The sequence below is a fragment of the Rutidosis leptorrhynchoides genome, chromosome 11, assembly GCF_046630445.1.
Source record: "Rutidosis leptorrhynchoides isolate AG116_Rl617_1_P2 chromosome 11, CSIRO_AGI_Rlap_v1, whole genome shotgun sequence".
In the NCBI taxonomy this organism is placed as follows: Eukaryota; Viridiplantae; Streptophyta; class Magnoliopsida; order Asterales; family Asteraceae; genus Rutidosis; species Rutidosis leptorrhynchoides.
Genome location: NC_092343.1, coordinates 10,969,709 through 10,993,137, shown reverse-complemented (window position 1 = coordinate 10,993,137; position 23,429 = coordinate 10,969,709). Strand labels below are relative to the sequence as shown.

Genomic DNA, 23,429 nt, shown 5'->3' with positions numbered 1-23,429 from the left:
AATAGTCAGTCCGGAACAGACTGCTTTCATCAAGGGGTGTCAAATCCTAGACGGGCCTTTAATTATTAATGAAGTGGTCAATTGGTGAAAGAAGAAAAACAAAAAAGCTTTACTTTTTAAGGTTGATTTTGATAAGGCATTTGATTCAATACATTGGGATTTTATTTTCTCAATGTTGTCTAACATGGGTTTTGATGCGAAATGGGTGAGTTGGATTCGTGCTTGCCTTCACTCTTCATGTGCTTCTCTTCTTCTAAACGGCAGCCCTTCTGCCGAGTTTAACATCGGGCGTGGTCTACGACAAAGAGATCCTTTATCTCCTTTCCTTTTTATTATCGGGATGGAAGGCCTCACAACTGCAATAAAAGATGCTTTAGACTCCTCGATATATAAAGGTTTGTGCATTGGAGACGGTAATCGTAGCGAAATTATCTCTCACTATATTTATGCTGACGATGCTCTTTTTGTTGGTGAATGGGATGATAATAATGCCTCAAATCTTGTAACGCTTCGTGGATGTTTTTTTTGCAGTGTCTGGCTTGAAAATCAACCTTCATAAGTCACACTTATTCGACATCGGGGTTCATGCGCATGAAGTGGCGAGACTTGCCGCTATCATGGGCTGCTCAAATTCGTCCCTTCCTTTTAATTTCTTGGGCCTCCCAGTCGGCCTAAACATGTCGAGAACTGCAAGTTGGGATCCGATAATTATGAAGACCAAGAAACGCCTTGCCTTTTGGAAGGCGAACATGATTTCTTTCGGAGGTAGTCTCACTCTTATAAATTCCGTTTTGGGAGGGCTTGGTATGTACTATATGTCTCTCTTCAAAGCTCCCGCTTCTGTTATCCGTACATTGGAGTCTTTACGAGCTACGTTTTTTTGGGGAGGAAAAGATAACGCCAAAAAGATTCATTGGGTAAATTGGAAACTCATCCTTAATTCTTATGAAAATGGAGGTTTAAATGTGGCGAGTCTTTCCTCTCTTAATCTCTCTCTTATATACAAATGGCGTTGGAGGTTCTTGCAAAATAAAGATGCTTTATGGGCAAAGTCATCACGGCTATTCATGGAAGTAGAGGTGGTGATATCATTTTCTCGAGCAGGTACTCTAATGGTACATGGGCTTCTATATGTCGATGCGTTAATATGATTCATTCCTCTAACCTTATTCAGCCTTCATTGATGCACATTAAACTGGGAAATGGTTCTCTCACTAGTTTTTGGTATGATCCGTGGATAGACGGTACTCCTCTCGCCTTGAAATTTCCCCGCCTCCTAGCTTTGGACGATAATAAGTTTGATACAGTGGCTGCTCGACATCCAAACGGCTCATGGTTATGGTTTTGGAGGCGCGATTCTCGTGGTGGTATAGAGTTGTCTAGCTTTAATTCTTTGTTGGATATTCTAGCTATGACTTCTTTATCTAATAATGTTGATACTTGGACTTGGGATGGTGATTCTTCATGTGGGTATTCTGTTGCAGCAGCTAGAAGACTCATTGACTTACATTCAATTGCTCCTTTTTCTTGTCCCACTAATTGGTAATCATTATATCCTTCAAAGGTTAACATTTTTATTTGGCGCCTTCGAATGAATCGTCTTGCTACAAAAGATAATCTTGAGAGGGATCTTCCAAATTATTTATGTGTATGGTGCAACGTGCAGAATGAATCAGTGCATCATGTTTTTGTTTCATGTGTCATCAGCAAACAAATTTGGTCATACTTGGGATCATGGATCAATTTTAATCTCCCATCCTGGAACAATTTGGAAGAGCTATGGATCTGGATGGACAATCTTTCGGTTCATGAGAAGAAAAAGATTGTCGTGAGAAGCATTTTTTATTCGGCTCTCTGGAACATATGGCGTCTTAGAAACAGTTACGTCTTCAACGACCCTAGTTTTCGGATTTCGCATGTCTTGGACAATATCATTGTTACATCTTTTTTTTTTTGGATTTTTTCTAGATACAAAAAATCTAGGATTAATTGGTCCATTTGGTTGCAAAATCCTTTGGACTCTTTGTAAACTTTTGTATTTCTCTAGCGATTTGCTAGTTGTTTAATACTATAATTCTTCTGCCGTTCGAAAAAAAAAGCTCTTTCTAAATAGCCTATATGTTATGTACGATTTATTATTATGTACGATTTATTATTAACAGTTAGTATAGATACTAGACTTAGTATTATATAGTTGTGACTAGGTAAACACAAGAGATAAAGCTAAGGCTTATCATCTCCTGATTTATCTGTAACTCTGGTGTAACAAACTCTTTGTAACTCAGTATATATTGTACGTATGAATGACAAGCAGAGGCAACCAAGTTTTACCATCTCTTATATCTCTTATATGGTATCAGAGCTAAACACGATTCTCACTCAATCCCTCTGATTATTCTTCATCTCCAAACAATGGCTGATCTCACAAAAACCACCCAACCAATCAATCACATCACTCAATCAATCCCCATCAAGCTTGAAGTTGAAACAAGCTAATACACAGCCTGGGACGAACTGTTTAAAATTCATTGTAAGGCTCATGGTGTTATGAACCATCTTCTTCATGAATCACCTTCTGCAGCGGGTGGAAGCTCCAAAGAACTTGCAATCACTCAAGAAAAGTGGGATCAAACCGATGCAATAGTTCTACAGTGGATATATGCTACTATCTCCACTGATCTTCTTCATACAATCCTTCAAAAAGACGCCACAGCAAAGAAAGCTTGGGATAGGTTGGACGAAATCTTCAGCGACAACAAACACTCCCGTGCTCTAGCTCTTGACATTCAATTCATGAATATCAAGCTTGATAATTTCTCATCCGTCTCTGCCTATTGTCAGGAAATCAAAATGATTGCTGACCAAATCTCAAATGTTAGTGAACCTGTAACAGACAAACGAATGGTACTTCAACTAATTAGCAGGCTAAACGATGCTTACGATGTCATCGGATCACAAATTCAGCATGCCCATATCCAACTTCTTCTTGGGCTAGGCCAAACGCAAATAACAATTCACCTGGTATACTAGGACCACGCCCACACCAAGCTCATGTGGCTACTGTGAATGCACCTTCGACACCAGGGTATGCTCCAACAGACATTGAACAAGCTTTTCACACCATGGCACTTAACCCTCCGGATGACACTTGGTACATGGACACCGGAGCCTCATCTCATATGACGGGCTCGCAAGGTATGATCTCCTCTTTTATTAATAAGAACGTTATACAACAAATTATGGCCGGGAATGGTAATACAATTCCAATTCGGGGTATTGGGCGTACCTCTTTACCAACAGCACATTATCCAATTCATCTTAATTCCGTACTATATTCACCACATCTTATTAATAATTTAATCTCTGTTCGTCGTTTAACAAATGATAATAATCTTGCAATTACATTTGATCCGTTTGGTTTCACTGTGAAGGATTACAGGACACGGATTCCACTACTAAGATGTAATAGTCAAGGGGACCTCTATCCGTTCACACCTTCCGCACTTCACCAAATAAAATTTCCATCTACTTTTATGGCTGTCACTCAAGATCTTTGGCACCGGCGACTTGGACATCCCGGGGCTAATATTCTTAGAATGCTTAGAAATAATATTTCTGTTTCTAGTAACAATAAAAATTATTCTACTTTATGTCAATCTTGTGTGTTTGGTAAACACATCAAAATGCCATTTTATGATTCATTATCTAATACATTATCTCCATTTGATATATTGCATAGTGATGTTTGGACATCACCTATTACTAGTTAGCAGGTCACAAATACTATGTACTATTTCTTGATGACTTCTCAAACTACTTGTGGACATTTCCTCTAGGACATAAATCTCAAGTATTCAACACGTTCTTAAACCTTCAAAAACATATTCAAACACAATTTTCTCAACAAATAAAAACAATTCAATGTGGCAATGGAACGGAATACAACAACTCATCTTTTCAAAAATTCTGTAATGAAAATGGTATGACATTTCGTTTCTCGTGTCCCTACACTTCGGCTCAAAATGGCAAAGCCGAGCGTAAAATACGTGCTATAAATAATATAGTTCGTACTCTCTTAGCGCACTCGTCCGTACCATCACAATTTTGGCACCATGCATTATCCATGGCCACATACCTCCTTAACATACTACCAACCAAACTTCTAAAATACAAAACACCAACACATCTTTTATATAATCGAACACCAAAATACGATCACTTACGCACTTTCGGCTGTCTTTGCTATCCTCTATATCCCTCCACAACCATTAACAAACTCGAACCCCGATCCACACCTTGTGTATTCCTTGGCTATCCAAGCTCACATAGAGGATATAAATGCTATGACTTACACTCTAAGAAAATCATAATCTCTAGACATGTCCTATTCGATGAAAATATTTTCCCATTCGCTAAACTCAATCCGTCAACCTCTCACTCGTACTCCTTCCTACACAATAAAATCAATGATTTGTCCACTCCAGTTGATTACAATAATACAATAGACCCTTCTGATCCAATTCCGGTTAACTTTCAAAACTCTCCTGCGGCCCAATCACCAATTACTCCCGCGGCCCAACAAACTCCTCACACTAATGATAATGGACTGAACTTAACTCCTCCAGTAGCTCCACCTCATAACAATAACACTAATAATAGTCCATTAAATACTAATATTAGTGCACAACCAAATATATCAAGTACTACTCCAAATAACACCTCGTCAACCTCATCCACGCATGTACCTACTGATCAAACATGCAATGTCCAATCTCAAACATTACCTACAGCAAGTTCTACAAATTCTACCACAAATACTAACACTCGAACAATTCATACACGCAGTATGTCTAATATATACAAACCTAAAACCAAATTCAATCTCTTCACCACTACTAAAACTCCTTCACCTATCCCTAAATCTCCTACCGAAGCACTCAATGACTCAAATTGGAAACTTGCCATGACCGAGGAATATAACGCGCTTATTAATAATAAGACATGGGATTTAGTACCTCGTGACTCTAATATGCATGTAATAAGATCTATGTGGATTTTTAAACATAAAGTTAAATCTGACGGGTCTTTTGAGCGATACAAAGCTCGTTTGGTTGGTGATGGCAGGTCTCAACAGGTTGGAATTGATTGCAAGGAAACTTTTAGTCCGGGTGTAAAACCGGCCACCATACGACTTGTATTGACATTGGCTCTATCTCACAATTGGTCCATTCGGCAATTAGATGTAAAAAATGCGTTCCTTCACGGAACACTAAATGAAACAGTTTATATGCATCAACCGATGGGATTCCGGGACCCACGCTATCCGGGCTATGTTTGCAAGTTAAATAAATCGTTATACGGGTTAAAACAAGCTCCGAGAGCTTGGTACCAACGGTTTGCAAATTACGTGTCTCAACTCGGGTTTCAACATAGTCGTTGCGATCATTCCTTGTTCATCTATAAACAAGGCCTTGATACAGCATATATGCTATTATACGTGGACGATATTCTTCTTATTACTTCATCAGAAAAGCTTCGACTATCTATCATGCAATGTTTAGAAAAAGAGTTTGCTATGAAAGATTTAAAAGACATAAGTTATTTCCTTGGTATTTCAATTACAAAAACACCTACAGGCCTGTTTTTAAACCAATCGAAGTATGCCAAAGAGATTCTCGAAAGGGCTGGCATGACAACCTCGAAACCTTCCAACACACCTATCGATACAAAAACAAAGTTAGGCAGCTCAGCTGGCCCACTCTATCACGACCCCTCCGAATTTCGAAGCCTTGCCGGGGCACTACAATACCTTACTTTCACTAGACCCGACATCGCTTACTCGGTACAACAAATATGCCTTTATATGCATGCTCCACATGACGGTCATATGGGAGCCTTGAAACGCATCCTCAGATATATTCAAAAGACACTACACTTCGGACTGTACCTAAACCGAACACCCATAACCAATCTTATCTCTTACACCGACGCGGATTGGGCCGGTTGCCCCGACACGAGACGGTCTACATCGGGTTATTGTGTCTACATTGGTGAAAATTTAATATCCTGGTCGTCCAAACGACAACCAACTATATCCAAATCAAGCACGGAGGCCGAGTACAGGGGCGTAGCAAACGTTGTCTCCGAATCTTGTTGGCTACGTAACCTATTACTTGAATTACACCACCCGATCACTAAAGCAACAATAGTTTATTGTGACAATGTTAGTACAATCTACTTGAGCAGCAATCCCATTCAACATCAACGTACAAAACATATAGAAATCGATATTCACTTTGTCCGGGAAAAAGTGGCAAAAGGTCAAGTACGAGTTCTCCACGTTCCGTCAAGATATCAAATTGCGGAAATCTTCACAAAAGGGTTACCACGGATACTTTTTGATGATTTTCGCTCCAGTCTCAATGTCCGTGAACCTCCCGTTTCGACTGCGGGACCCTATTAGTCATATATGTTATGTACGATTTATTATTATGTACGATTTATTATTAACAGTTAGTATAGATACTAGACTTAGTATTATATAGTTGTGACTAGGTAAACACAAGAGATAAAGCTAAGGCTTATCATCTCCTGATTTACCTGTAACTCTGGTGTAACAAACTCTTTGTAACTCAGTATATATTGTACGTATGAATGACAAGCAGAGGCAACCAAGTTTTACCATCTCTTATATCTCTTATACTAAACAATATAATCATATAAGACTATCTTTTTAATAGCCTATAAAAAAAAAACAAAAAAAAACTTCATTGTTTACCGTGAACAAAATCTATAAAGACTTATCATTAACATTAACATTGACATACATTTCACGTTCTACAGCTTAAACACGAACATAATAACTACAAACAAACATTATATCAATTGTACACATGAATATTTGCTATAGCTATAATAAATAACAATAAAAAACTCATAATATCATACGGAGTATTTATTTTATTGATAAATAATAAAAACCATTACTCCAACTTCATATCATTAGCAACAAAATCATAATAATAATAATAATAAATAATAACCAACCAACGATTGAAACAAAATCAAAGCTAGTTCACGTTTAACTCTCATCATCATCATCATCAGCATCAATCTTCGTCTTACGAGTGCTCTTACGTTTCACATTATAGATTATAGCAAGTAAGCAAGCTAATTGTTCCGGTTTGCACTTCAGTTTTTCAATAACCGTTCTTTCATCATTTATTGTTTCTCGACTCCAAAGAACGTCGTCATCATCATCATCATAATCCTCCTCATCATCGTCATCACTTACATTAACATTAGTTTTAGACGACGACATAAGTACTTTTGTAGGAAACTTATAGTTCTTGCAAGTCGAAGTAACCCGACCACCATTTAGTGTTGAAAATGCATTTTGTGGTTTCAAATGGACAACCGTTGAGGTTGTCGGAAACCGGTATAGTTGTAAAATTTGGATAGTAGTAAGCAATGCAGGGTTTGAACTAAACATAGTGATGATGATTTGGTTAATGACTTATGATAGTTTGTTTGTTTTGTTAATCCGTAAGTGTGATTTCGTATTAATATATAGTAATGTTAGTGGGCCCTCAGTATAAACCCCGGCCCAACTATAGGAAATAGCCCATTTTTATATTTTAAGACTTTCATCACCAAAACAACACATATGGTCCATTAAATAATAATTTGGCTCAATAACCCTAGTTTTATAACCCTTCCAGCTTTATAATCCTTGTTTCATCTAGCGGCCGACCTCCGGTAACTTGCCGGAGGTCGATCGGACACCCTTCCGCCCATTTTTCATTCTCCTTTTCCTCCCTCCTTATTTATGGGAATTGATAGTTTAGACATTTAAGTTTTAACCACATAAGATTATGTAATATCTAATATAATAATTTAATAGTAGGTCAATTTCATAAAAAGGTAACATATTTTCCCCGTTTTCCTATTGTAATTAATCTATTTCATTCAGATATATAAAAAAAAAAGTTATTTTTTAAAAGTTAATCAAAAAGAAAGGTATTGTTAACTTTTGTTAACTTTCTTAGTTAAATGTCAACTTCGCATAACATGTCAAGTCCTTTATCGACCAACATTTTCAACTCGCGATTAAGACGCGCTATTCCGACATGCGTTTTTGAAATGCATTTTCGACGCACGTTTTTTGAGAAAATTATTAAACTCTCCTGTATTAAAAAAACCACGGTCAGATCTTGCAAGATGACCAAAACATGATTATTTTCCTTGGGAATTTGAACTTTCAATATTTCAAGCATAATTTTGAATTAGCATGTTATATCTTACATGTTTTTGAACATTGTGCGTTGTATGCAAGACATACTAACCTGAAGATGGACCTCCCGATGGAGTTTGGTTGTTTTTTCATTGATGGTGCTGACCCAGATAAAGCCCAGAATTTAATACACTCAAACTTTCTATAAGCTATATTTAACATATACTATCCCCTTACATAAATGGTTATAAAAACTTGTTATAAAAAAGCCATCAATATAATCATAAATGGTTCATCGATAATCAAAATACAAAAATATCCCAACCGAACCCTCATAATAAAAAAAAAAAAAAAAAAAACATATCTACGCGTACACATTTTAATCCAAAATTTAAACAAGTCTCAAAAACATTATCTTTCAGATCAATTGTGCACCGTACATGGTGACGATATTACGACAAGTACAAAATTGAACAGTAGTTATTGCTTAAAGCAACTTAAAGATGCAAATTTCCCAGTGCTTACGAATCATATCTAAAAAATAAAAAATAAAAAATTCCAAGTTTGGAGAATCCAACACGACAAAGGAACAAGGATAGAAATTAATGCCGATCTACAATGATTTAAGTATGCAAGATCCACAAAACGATGGTAAACATATACACCAAAAAACAACTTAGAAACTATCAACAATTTAAAAACAATTAACATGAAAATATAACACATTGAAAACAACATACCTGACGAATTGCAGCTTCAATTTTCTTTTGTGCTTCCACATCAAGTAGGGCCTGTTTTTGTCGAAACAATAAATCAATACAGAGCTCATTTATAAAATGATCAAATCCAACATACACGTAATATGTGTACGATTACATAGACTTTTCTTGTGAAGCTCATTTGACACTAATTCAAACATCGCAAAGGAAAAAGATATAACATTTTTAATTTTTCTCAATGCCAAAACATAACAGATGTAACAACTAACAAGCTTACCATTTCTTCTTCTTGTTGGCGACTTAAGTCAGATCTCGACAAGAATGATTTGTGCCAACTCTGGATCACTCTGTCATTCGCATTTAACGGGTCAGAAACATAATGTTATAAACGTATTAGATAACTAAAGGGGAAAAAAACAAATTGATCCATCTGGATTCAATACTTCATTGCTTGAAACCCTGAAATTTAAGGACTTGATTATTTAGCATAAACCAGAACATTAAAACAAGATTACCTACCTATATGATGTTTTTGGCCAACATTCTTTGTTTTTGCAAGGTTTAATGTTTGTCTTTTACAAATGTTTTTCACAGACAAAAACAGTTTGTTTGCCATTAATCTTTATTAGTGGCTATATAAGATTTAAGTATTAGTTCACAGTAATTGAACTATGAACACCAGACTCTCAATTAAACAATAAATAAGAATTATTAGTGCAAGAATTGAGAGAACACAATAATGAAATATATAATTGATAATGTTGATCGTGTGAAAGATACAAGTTCAAAGCAAAACCATCGACCCCTATTTATACAGATAAACACCAAATTTAAAGATTTGGTTTCCAAAACAACTTAGCTATAAATAAGGTAAAGATAAACTCAAAAACTAAACTAATATGCAAATAACTCTAAAGTCAATCTTCTGGAGATAAAACCGAATCAAAACAAATCTTCTTAAACTTTTAAACATATCTCCAGAATATTCTTTAGCTTAGTCATCAAGAAATCTCAAACCGTTGTCTTCAGTAAACATCAGAGTCTGCAACTTCAGACTTTAATTCTCCAGATTCTAGCATGCTTTTGACCAGTGTTGCAAAAAACCCGATTACTCGCCGATTAATCCATGATTAATCATTTTTAAGAGCAATCCGTTCCGATTTCTAAAAATCCGTTTAATTAAACGGTCAACGCCAATTGATGGGTCAAAATTGAATTTGGTAATCAAAGTCGGTCAAAGTAAAAAATGATTAACATTTTAACATTAATTTAAACCATAACTTTATAGTTTTTGAGCAAAATGAATAATTTTAAACAATTATGTTAAAGTTTATTTTTATATTTATGGTTTATTTCTTTATTTACACATATAATTTTTAAAATTTAATATTTAAATGTATAAAGTACAATCCGATTAATCCCCGATAAATCCCCGAATCACCGATTAATCCTTCTAAAGTCCCGACTGATTAATCACCGAATAGCGAATTTTGCAACCTTGCTTTTGACTCATCAGATTTTCATTTTCCCAACAATCTCCCCCTATCTGATGATGTCAAAACAACCTGCACACCTAATTAACCACCTTAGCATACTCTTTTTCGATAAGCTTACACTTGTTCTTCATGTGAGAAATTTTCTTCAACATGGACAACTTGCTATACAAGTGATTCAACAATTGAACCCTAAAAGGAAGAGTTTGCTCTGTCTCACATCTGGATAATAAACTGATCAACATCTCAATACCAACTCCTTCAAACTGATCAACCCTAATCAACATCCTTTGATTTCCATTTGTCTTAAACATCAAACCATCCAAATACTCAACATACTTATCATCAACAAACTCTAAATGTTCAGGGACAGCATACCTTTCAACATGTCCCTTTGCTCTCCTTTCTTTCATCTCTAGATCAAACATTCCACAAAATACCTCATAATCCTTAAGACTTATAAACCCTTCTTCAAACACCAAATGTACCAGCATAAAGACTCTCTTCAACACTTCTTTCACAACAACTTGATCTCCTGCATACTCCTTGATACACACAGCTATGCCTTTCCACTCACAAAAATCCAAACGAACAATTTGATTTATTTTAACTCTCAACCTCCTATCTGGTAAGTGTGTCACTGTTAGCAGTAGATTTACACCTTCAAATTCAGATTTATCAACCTCAACCTTGACAACATCACCTTCATATCTTCTGAATCTAAATCTCTTGTTCATCTGAGCCCTTAAATCACCCTCTGTCCTTTGCATAGCAGCAGCCACAACAGCACTAGAACTTCCCTGAATATCAACACCCTCAACAGCAACCATTTGAGTATCACCAACACCCTTATCAGTTATATTCTCCCCCTCAACCTGATGCTCCCCCTCAATTTGAGCTCTCTTTGACTGATCCCCCTCAACATTTGCAAAATCTGCATCTGTAGTACATGCATCATCTGACCTCTTTCTTTTCTCCCCCTTTTTGACATCATTTAAAGGCAGAGAAGATATGACCTTCCAAATTTCAGTCTGTTGATTCTTGAGGGAACAAATATCAGAAGCAAACCCAGTAAAGCATTGTCTCAGTTCATCAACACCAACCATCCTCTTCTCCAGCTCAGCCAACCTGTGATTAATTTCTGCAACAGACCCTGAACCATCTGCACTAGACAACCCCTGCATATCTTCAACTAACCTCCTTACCTCCAACAGCTCATCTTTTGAAACAAAATTATTATTAAAGTTAAGATTATTAATCTTAGATTGCACACCAGAGAGCTTGTCATCAAACTCCTTAGTCAACTTGGTCAAAGCCTGATGTAGGCCAACCGTGGTGACTGGTGCCTCAGTCTGAGAAGTAGTGCCAGAAGATAAGGGTAGGGTTGGTATGTCCTCACAGCCTTCCTGTTGTAAAGAAAGCTGATCCTTAGACATAGAAGATTTTGAGGCCTGTATCTCACCCTGTGACATGAGTGTGATATTGGCAGCCTGTGCAAGTAAGTGTAAGGATGGAATATTTGGAGTGAGTAGTGGCAGACTTAAGTTTGGGGTAGCAGTTGGCTTGGTCATTGCAGTAGGTTGTTGGATTTGTTTATTTGAGTCCAGGATTGGGACTTCTTCATGTAAGTCAACTGAGTGGGTTTTCTCAGTGACTGTAATGTGGGAATCCAAGTTAACTAACCTATTAGGTTCAGGCTGGGTTAAAGCACTCCTCTCACCAACCTCTAGCAGAGATGGTGGAGCAGTACGTGCAGCACTCTTCCTAGTGAATTTTTGAGGTGAATTCGCAAGTGCTGTAGAATCTAAGGTTTTAGATATGGTGGTATTCTCAGTATGAACTGGTGGGTTCATAAGGTGGGTTGAGTGGATAATTTGTTCAGCAGCAGTGGGTGAAGATGGGTTAGAGTGAGGTGGGATTTCCTCACCCATGGCTTCAGCCTGCTCTGTTTGGGAAACAACATGGGGTGGAGTTTGTGTGGGGGTAGAATCTGATTGCTCAGATTCTAAAGATGGTTGACCATTGTTGTGATCTCCTGCAGACCCTGATTGCTCAGATTCTGAAGAAGATGCCCCTGCAGACCCTGATTGCTCAGAATCTGTAGGTTGGTCTGCACGGCCAAGATTGACCCCATGCAATATAGCAGGAGTTAGAGCTACCTCTTGATCATCAATGTGACTGTGAAACATTCGAACACTACATTCTGGAACACGAAACACCTTAAGTCCATCATACAAAGCAGGTGTCATTGCTTGTTCAAACATTAAACTTAAAAACCTGATGAAAGGCACATTATGATCTCTTGGAGTTTTTTCAGTGAGAACCAAGAGCTCATTGAAGATTAGACGAGCAAAATCAATATTCCTTCCTGTAACTATTGCATGAAACAGATGTGCCTCATAATCATTAACCTCAGTCAGACTACCACATTTGAAGCTCAAACTTCTAATGACATTCGATAACAAAAACATCCACCTAGGAGAGAACATACTAATCTTAACAGAAGAATTAGTTACAGGCTGACCAACCATAGGAAAACAAGATCTCACAACAGACCTTGATACAGTTCTAACAAAGTTATCCTGTGCAGAAAGATTCAAAGCAATTCTTAAATGATTTTCTGTAATAGTTAAAGAATTGTTACCATCTCGATAAGTGCCAGTGATAGATCTATCTTCTCTGTTTCCAACACATGTATACCAAAATTCGCCTAACATCTCTGGAAACATGATAGTTTTCTTGAAGAAAGCCTACTTTAAAGGATGATTTCGCATGAACAATACCAAATCCTCATATCCTTCATTGGCAAAATTCGCAGGAATAGTAGCACAAGCAACCCTATTGTTAGCCAAAACCTGCACATCCTTCTCTCCTTTGATTTCCTTTGCCCTAATCATGTTATCGGTTGGAACAAGAACAAAAGGAATGAACTTCGTATTTTCCATTAGCTTCGATCAAAAACTTGTAAGAATACGAGTGAATTATGAAAACCGAGAGAGGTTTTGAAGAAGATGATGATCGATGATTGAATGAGAGGGATTAGGGTTTATGTTTGAAGATTAATTTGAAGAAGATTTGGAAGAAAGAAAATTAGGGGAAATATAAATACCTTTGACACCAAAATTTCAAAAAGTTACCATTAACCCCCTTCAAAATTTAACTTTTACTTTATAAATCCGAATAAAGTAAACTTTATTGACCAAAGAAAGAAACAATTTTACAGTAAAAAAAACTTTCCAGACTCTAAATAACATGGTGTCATTCAGACTCTGAATATGACGTAATCCAGACTCTAATATATATATATATATATATATATATATATATATATATATATATATATATATATATATATATATATATATATATATATATATATATATATATATATATATATATATTTTTTTTTATTTTTTTTTACAACAACAGTTTAGAGAGTATCATCACTGGACAACATTTCAGTTGATGGATTTAACATTCCAAGTTGCCCAAGAAGATAAAAATGCCTTTCTTCAGGAAGTGCTTTAGTGAAAATATCTGCCAATTGATCTTTAGTACCAATATGCTTTAAAAACACTTTGCCCTTCTCAACACAATCCCTTATAAAATGATGCCTGATTTCAATATGCTTGGTTCTGGAGTGAAACACTGGATTCTCAGTAATAGCAATTGCACTTTCATTATCACACATTATTGGAGTTTTGGTCAATGATAACCCAAAATCCAAAAGTTGATGTTGCATCCAAAGTAACTGAGCACAACAACTTCCTGCAGCAACATATTCAGCTTCTGCTGTGGAAGTGGCCACAAAATTCTGCTTTTCACTAGACCAGCAGACCAATTTTCCACCTAGCAATTGACATCCACCAGAAGTGCTTTTTCTGTCTAATTTACAACCTGCATAGTCTGCATCTGTATAACCAATTAGATCAAACCCTGAGTCTTTGGAGTACCAAAGACCCAGGTTAGGGGTACCTTTTAAGTACCTAAAAATTCTTTTCACAGCTTTATAATGAGACTCCCTAGGATCTGATTGGTAACGTGCACAAAGACATGTAGCAAACATTATATCAGGTCTACTAGCAGTTAAGTATAGCAAAGATCCAATCATACCTCTATAGGTTGATTGACAAGTGAGTTTCCCAGATTCAACTTTATCAAGCTTTTCAGAAACACTCATTGGAGTTCTTAAAGTAGAACAATTTTTAAAACCAAATTTAGTTAACATGTCAGAAATGTAGTTACTTTGGTTAATAAATATGCCTTCAGAACTCTGTTTAATTTGCAACCCAAGAAAATAGTTTAAAGTACATAAATTGCTCATTCTATACTCTTCAGACATAATGTCAGAAAACTATTTTCTTAAGTGTAGATTAGTAGACCCAAAAATAATGTCATCGACATAAATTTGAACAAGTAACACATCACCTTTGTCCTTTTTGATAAATAAAGTCTTGTCAATGGCTCCTCTGGAAAAATTCTTTTCTAGAAGAAATGTTAACAAGGTATCATAACAGGCTCTGGGAGCTTGCTTCAAACCATACAATGCTTTCTTCAATCTGTAAACATGCTTAGGAAATTTCTTACTTACAAAACCAGGAGGTTGTTTCACATACACCTCTTCTTGCAATTTACCATTCAGGAAAGCACTCTTCACATCCATTTGAAACACCTTGAAATCTTTGTGAGTAGCATATGTCAGAAATAGTCTAATAGCTTCAATTCTAGCAACAGGAGCAAAAGTCTCATCATAGTCTATTCCTTCTTCTTGTCTATACCCTTGAGCAACCAACCTTGCTTTATTTCTGATTACAATACCATCTTTATCAACCTTGTTTCTAAAAACCCATTTTGTGCCTATAGCAGTTTTATCATCAGGCTTTGAAACCAATTCCCAAACATCATTCCTTTCAAATTCTGTCAATTCTTCATGTAATGACCCGCACTTTTTCGATCGTTCTATACTTATAAGATTAATATTTACATAAATTAAACCTTACCAACATGATAAGCAATCCAAATTGTTGAGACTTATGTTTTCGAAAAGAGATTTACACAACGTTTGACCGTCTAGTTTGACCGATGATATCACGAACTATACAATATATGATAATTATACGTTTGTGTATATATATGTATATATACATATTTAACATGATCTAAGAATGTTTTAATATCTCATTTTGTATTAATAACAATAAGTTATAAGTATATTTTGAAACTACTAACTTAAGTTTTCAAAACGATAACCATACGTAACGTTATTTGACATTAATACTTATGACTTATAATGTTTATACATATATCGTATAAGTAATGTATTTAATCACTTTTAATAACTTAAATACATAAAACAATATAAGTGTATTTACAAAAGATAGCTATATTTGAATCCTCGTTCCGTTTTCTCAAAGATTTCTATACGTATACCTAGGGTATATGTACCCGTATCATACGCAGCTTCTAGATGTATTTACTATTGGTATATACCAATAAAAATCTGCTCCTTAGCAGCCTTAAATGATTAAGAAACATGTGGAACCAACCATTTGTCAAGTAGCATGAATTATTTAGCAAGAAAACAAAGTTAGGTATCTTTTTTTTCCTTTATAACCTAAAAACGTTTTTATGCATGCACACCATTTCTTCACCCCATTTTCTCATACTTACACTTCCATTTCTCTCTTAAAATACTCTTAACATCATACTTGATCATCTCCAAGCATTTTCCCCATGAATTAGCTTCAAAAACCTTACTTAAACACCATAAGAAAACCATACAAAAACACTTCAAGAAATCCTTCCAAGAACACAAACTTACTTCCAATCTTTCATCCAATTCCATCACCCTTTTGGTTCTAGGTTTTTACTCCTCTTTTACAGCAACCTTGTCCAAGGAACTTGAGGTAGAATCTATGTTTATAACCTTATTCGATTCATATATATATAGCTATCATATTTTGTGGTATACAATTTTAACAACAAGAACATAGTTTGAAAGTTTTCAAACTTGTTTGCAAACTAAATAGATCCTTCTAACTTACCTTTTAAAATACTTCAAGACCTGTAATATAACTTAAATATATGCTAATTTAACAAGGTATAACTTGGTTTTTCAAAGAATATCTTAAAAACTGTTTTTACGACGTCGGAGTGTCACCGGGGACTGTTTTGGGTTGGATAATTAAAAACCATCTTAAACTTTGAATTGGAGGTTTATGTTCTGGAAAAATGATTTTTACTATGAATATGATAACACATAAAAATTTCATGATTTAATTCAAAGTATAAGTATTTTTAGAAAAATAACCATTTAAGGTTGTTTACATAAAGGAAAATGTTTAACTTCATAAGTTTCACTAAACTTTCACCTATGCCGTGTGATTTTGAATACAAACTAAGGTATTTACAGTTCATAGTCTTAAAGAGGGACTCGATCCAAGGAGATGGCAAGTTGAATCAACGAAAACGGAGTTGTAACGAAGAAACTATGACCGAAACAAAATTGGTTATCCAAGACTAGTTTAACTTCGGGATTAATTGGGAAAAATTAAATAAAATCACATCTTTCTAAGATAACATGATATTTTATATATATGTACTTATAATTCAATTTTATATGGTTCAGGATCACCCGTAAACAACACGAGAAGATTAATCATAAGATCCCATGATTGTACGCAACACGTCATTTGACAACACCGGTACTTTATGTACGCAACACGTCATTTGACAACACCGGTACCGTGGGTCAAGATTAATCTCGACCAATACATATACGATGGGGTTTTATTTATTTCGTTGGGGGTTTTATTTATTTCATTGCGGGTATATTAAACATCTAATAATGAACCATTAAAATTGAATTACTAACAACGAACTGCTAACTACGGACTAAGGAATTATTCAAAGTATTAAAAGTATAACAAGTATATATATGTGACGTTTGTTTAAAAAGAAAAGGTATTGATATATTATATATGGATAGGTTCGTGATATCAACCGGAGACCAAGTCAAATTATATATATCTTCAAGACAACAGTGAGTATATAGTCCCATTTTTAAACTCTAAGTATTTCGGGATGAGAATACATGTATTTTATGTTTTACGTTATGGACACAAGTAACTGAAAAATATATTCTACGTTGAGTTGTACCACTGGCATACTTCCCTGTAGCTTGGTAACTGTTATTTATAGCGGTATTGTAAACGCGAATCCTGTTGATAGATCTATCGGGCCTGACAACCCCAACCGGACTGGACGACCAGTATTCAACGGTTGCACAGTACTTCGTTTCGTGACTACACTTGGTACGGTGTAGTAAGATTTCATAATAAAGGGAATATGCGACGTGATTAAATGTTAAGTATGGTTACCAAGTGCTCAACCACTTAGAATATTTTTATTAAAATGTTTATATATGAAATCTTGTGGTCTATATATATATTGCTGCCGGCATTAAACCTATATCTCACCAACTTTATGTTGACGTTTTAAGCATGTTCATTCTCAGGTGATAATTAGAAGCTTCCGCTGCAACATGTTGAATTTAAACAAGATCTTGAGTATGCATATTTGTGTCAAAAATAAAACTGCATATCGGAGGATTTGTAATGTAAAATATGCTAGAAATCGTATTGTTATCATCACATGTAAAGTTTGTAAGTCTAAGATTATCGCTAAACGATAATCATCTTTATATTGTCTAAAGCTTGTATTATCATAAGAGTTATGGTTTGTAATGTAAAATAAATGCAGTTGTTCTTTTAAAAATGTCGCATATAGAGGTCAATACCTCGCAATGAAATCATACGTTATCTAACACGTTCTTATGGTTAAGGACGGGTTATGACATGTGGTATCAGAGCGGTGGTCTTAGCGAACCAGGTTTGCATTAGTGTGTCTAACCGAGAAGTCGTTAGGATACATTAGTAAGTCTGGACTTTGACCGGGTCTGATTTTAAAAACCATTGCTTATCATTGTTGGTTAAAATTTATATGTAAATATTATGTAGTACTAATGGGTTAGTTGTTGTAGATGTCGGGCTCAAAACTTATTATCACATTCAGCGACTCCGAATCAGAATCTTCAGATGGTGTTTCAGTCATTAACCTATCCGATGACGAAAATAATATCTTTGGGGAAGACTCACAAATTCCAGATGAACCAACTGTAAAGAACCCGGAAAGTGAACCCGAGGAGGAAAGTGAACCCGAGGAGGAAAGTGAACCCGAGGAAGAAATACAGGAAATTACGAAAGACAAGTTCGAACTAGGAAAGAAACGTAAGGCTAATGAATTAGAAAATTCAAATCTTGAGTTTAATAAGGATGATGTGGCACCAACTCCACTAGACACTACCACCCCTATTCCCGCTATTCCTATTCGTTCTATCCCGGCATCCAGTTCTTCAGTCCCACAGCCAAAATATAGGCAGACAGCTAGGATGAGCGTTAGGCGATTCATTGAACCTAAACGTCTTAGAAAATAGACCAAACGATGCGCTGCCTTATTAAACCATGGGATCATATAATGTTTTGTATAATATTATTAGTGTGGTTTGCTTAATGTTTGATGTAAGATAAGCATATGTAAAATAGTGAAGTGTGAAATGCAATAATTTTCCATGGTTAAGTATTATTTAGATGGTAGTAATTGATTCTGTACTAAGCTATTAAGTATGGACATTAACGGGTAGGTACTACCCTAGATATAATTATAAAACGCTAATAAGAAGAAAAGGCTTTTATAATAATACCTGGTTCATATAATTAATAAGCTATAATGTACTGTAAATATACACTACATCTATAATATTTCATGTGAATAATTATTTTCTTTTCATTCTTATAGAAGAATATGGCGCGATTGAACCGAATGACGGAACAAGAAATCCAGGAACTCATCAATCAGCGAGTGAACGACAGAATGTTATGGGTCGAGGCTGCAAGAGGTGCTGCAGTTAACCCAAATCCTCGTGTGGGGTGCACTTACAAAACTTTTCAAGCTTGCAAGCCCTCATCATTCAGTGGAACAGAAGGACCGATCGGTTTAACCCGGTGGATAGAAAAGATGGAGACTGTGTTTAAAATAAGTGGTTGTGTTGAAAAGGACATGACCAAGTATGCATCGTGCACTTTACAAGATAGTGCACTCACGTGGTGGAAAAATTATGTGAAGGCTGTAGGAGGAGATGTAGCTTATGATACTCCTTGGGAAGAATTCAAAACAATGTTAATCAACGAGTATTGTCCAAGGAACGAGGTTAGGAAGTTGGAAGATGAATTACGAAGCCTGAAGGTTGTTGGTACTGAAATCACCAACTACAATCAGCGATTCATGGAATTAGTTTTGCTATGTCCTGAATTGGTCCCAACCGAAGAACGGAAGATTGAAATGTACAAAGATGGTTTGCCCAAAAAGGTCAAGGCAAATGTTACAGCATCGAAACCTAAGACAATTCATGAAGCTATAACCATGGCAAACGAGCTAATGGATCAGGTCATCATGGATAAGAAAGTATCCAATACTGATGTGAAGGTATCAGGTAACAAAAGAAAGTGGAATGGAAATTATGATCGAGGTAACCAACAACAATCTTTTAAGAAACAAGAAATCACGCAAGGTGCGGGTAGTGGTTTAAGCTTTGGTTACAAAGGACAAAATCCTTTATGTAACCGATGCCACAAACATCACTCTGGCTACTGTAATGTGGTATGCAACAAATGTAATCGAAAGGGTCATCTTGCTGAAGATTGTAGGGCCCTCGTTACAAATACAAATGGTACCAAGACTCCTGCCACCAATGCAAATAGAACTGCTTTGGCTACCATTACTTGTTATGGGTGTGGAAAACAAGGTCACTATAAGAGCCAGTGTCCGAATCCAGAGAAGAATAATGGATCTGCACGTGGAAGAGCATTTGTTATTAATGCTAGAGAGGCGTGTGAAGACCCGGAGCTTGTTACGGGTACGTTTACCATTAATAACTTATCCGCATCTATTATATTTGATACTGGTGCCGATAGAAGTTACGTGAGTAGAGGTTTTTATGCTAAATTGAATTGTTCATCATTACCTCTAGATGCTAAGTACATGATTGAGTTAGCTAATGGTAAACTAATTAAAGCCGATAAAATTTGCCGTGATTGTAAAATAAATTTAGCCGGAGAAACATTTAAAATTGACTTAATACCCGTAGAATTAGGAAGTTTTGATGTAATAGTCGGCATGGACTGGATGTCCAAAGTAGGAGCTGAAGTTGTGTGTGCCAAGAAGGCAATTCGCATTCTTTGTAAGGATAAAATGCCGGTGATGATTTATGGAGAGAAGGGTAACTCAAAGCTAAAACTCATTAGCTGTTTGAAAGCCAAGAAGTGTTTAGAAAAGGGATGTTATGCTATTCTAGCACATGTTAATAAAGTCGAAAAGAAAGAAAAAGAGAAGTGCATCAACGACGTGCCTGTGGCAAGAGATTTTCCTGAAGTTTTTCCGGAAGAGTTGCCGGGACTACCTCCATTTAGATCTGTAGAATTTCAAATAGATTTAGTACCAGGAGCTGCACCTGTTGCCCGTGCTCCATATAGACTTGCACCGTCCGAGTTAAAAGAACTTCAGAGTCAGTTAAAAGAATTACTGGATCGTGGATTCATACGACCAAGTACTTCACCGTGGGGAGCTCCAATTTTATTCGTCAAGAAGAAAGATGGATCTTTCCGAATGTGTATAGATTATCGTGAATTAAATAAGTTAACTATCAAAAATCGGTATCCACTACCGAGAATTTACGACTTATTTGATCAACTCCAAGGATCATGTGTTTATTCGAAAATTGACCTAAGATCAGGCTATCATCAATTACGCGTCAAAGAAGAAGATATACCGAAAACTGCTTTTCGGACACGTTACGGTCATTACGAATTTTTGGTCATGCCGTTTGGATTGACGAATGCGCCAGCTGTATTCATGGACCTCATGAATCGAGTTTGTAGTCCATATTTAGATAAGTTTGTTATTGTTTTCATTGATGACATTCTTATCTATTCCAAGAGTGAGCAAGAGCATGAGCAGCATTTAAGTTTAATATTAGAGTTGTTGAGAAAAGAACAGCTATATGCTAAATTTTCTAAGTGTGCTTTCTGGTTGAAAGAAGTGCATTTTCTTGGCCACGTTGTTAGTAGCAAAGGAATTCAGGTTGATCCAGCAAAAATTGAAGCCATTGAAAAATGGGAGACTCCTAAGACACCAATGCAGATACGCCAATTTTTGGGTTTAGCCGGTTATTATAGAAGGTTTATTCAAGATTTTTCCCGAATAGCTAAGCCGTTAACAGCGTTAACGCAAAAAGGGAAGAAATATGAATGGACTTCTGAGCAGGAGAGTGCATTTCAATTACTGAAAAAGAAGTTGACTACGGCGCCTATTTTATCGTTACCAGAAGGGAACGATGATTTCGAAATATATTGTGACGCTTCACGACAAGGTTTTGGTTGCGTTCTTATGCAACGGAAGAAAGTTATTGCATACGCATCCCGACAATTAAAGATTCACGAGCGGAATTATACGACGCATGATCTAGAATTGGGAGCAGTTATGTTTGCATTGAAGATATGGAGACACTACTTGTATGGGGTTAAATGCACTGTGTTTACTGATCATAAAAGCCTTCAACATATTTTCGATCAAAAACAGCTGAACATGAGGCAACGTAGGTGGGTTGAGTTAATAAATGACTATGATTGTGAAATTCGTTATCATCCCGGGAAAGCAAACGTGGTGGCCGACGCTCTAAGCAGAAAGGAACGAGAACCAATTCGAGTACGAGCGATGAACATAAAAATTCGCATGAATCTCAACTCACAAATCAAAGAAGTTCAACGAGAAGCACTTACTAAAGAAAATATAGGAAATGAAATAATGAAGAAGTATGAGAAGCAACTCGTTATGCGGGAAGATGGAATTCGATATTTTGCAAATCGTATTTGGGTACCAAAGTTGGGTGGATTAAGGAAGTTGATATTGAACGAGGCACATAAGACAAGATACTCGATACATCCCGGAGTCGGAAAGATGTATCAAGATCTTAAGACACATTATTGGTGGCCTAATTTAAAGACAGACGTTGCAACATATGTTGGGGAATGTTTAACTTGTTCCAAAGTCAAAGCTGAACACCAAAAGCCGTCAGGGTTACTTCAACAACCAGAAATCCCAGAATGGAAATGGGATGGTATTACCATGGATTTCATCATGAAGTTACCAAAGACTGCCTGGGGATACGACACCATTTGGGTGATTGTTGATCGTCTCACCAAGTCTGCACATTTCTTGCCTATAAAGGAAACGGATAGAATGGAGAAACTATTACGATTGTATATAAAGGAAATTGTTTCAAGGCATGGAATACCTATTTCCATTATATCTGATCGTGATAGTAGATTTACCTCAAAGTTCTGGCAATCACTACAGGAGGCCCTAGGAACTCGTTTGGATATGAGCACCGCATATCATCCGCAAACTGACGGGCAGAGTGAAAGAACAATTCAGACTCTTGAAGACATGCTCAGGGCATGTGTGATCGATTTTGGAAACGGATGGGATAAGTATTTACCGTTAGCAGAATTCTCGTATAATAATAGTTATCATGCGAGCATTAAAGCTGCGCCATTTGAAGCACTGTATGGGAGGAAGTGTAGATCTCCTATCTGTTGGAATGAAGTAGGAGATCGACAATTAACTGGTCCCGAGATCATACATGAAACTACTGAAAAGATAGTACAAATTAAGAAGAGATTGAAAACAGCCCGTAGTCGCCAAAAGAGCTACGCTGATGTTCGAAGGAAACCATTAGAGTTTCAAATCGGTGACATGGTTATGTTAAAGGTATCACCATGGAAAGGTGTAATACGTTTTGGCAAAAGGGGTAAACTGAACCCAAGGTACGTAGGCCCGTTCAAGATCATCGAACGCATTGGACCGGTA

At 36.3% G+C, this 23,429-nt stretch overlaps 1 protein-coding gene across 1 annotated transcript in view; it reads right to left on the bottom strand.

Annotated features, from left to right (window-relative positions):
* Positions 1-13,195: 13,195 nt before the first annotated feature.
* LOC139874299 (heat shock 70 kDa protein 18-like) overlaps positions 13,196-23,429 on the bottom strand; it is a 34,191-nt gene continuing 23,957 nt past the window's right edge. The window contains exon 6 of the mRNA XM_071861744.1: positions 13,196-13,334. Coding sequence (XP_071717845.1) covers positions 13,196-13,334 — 139 coding nt within the window. The remainder of the gene's footprint in view (positions 13,335-23,429) is intronic.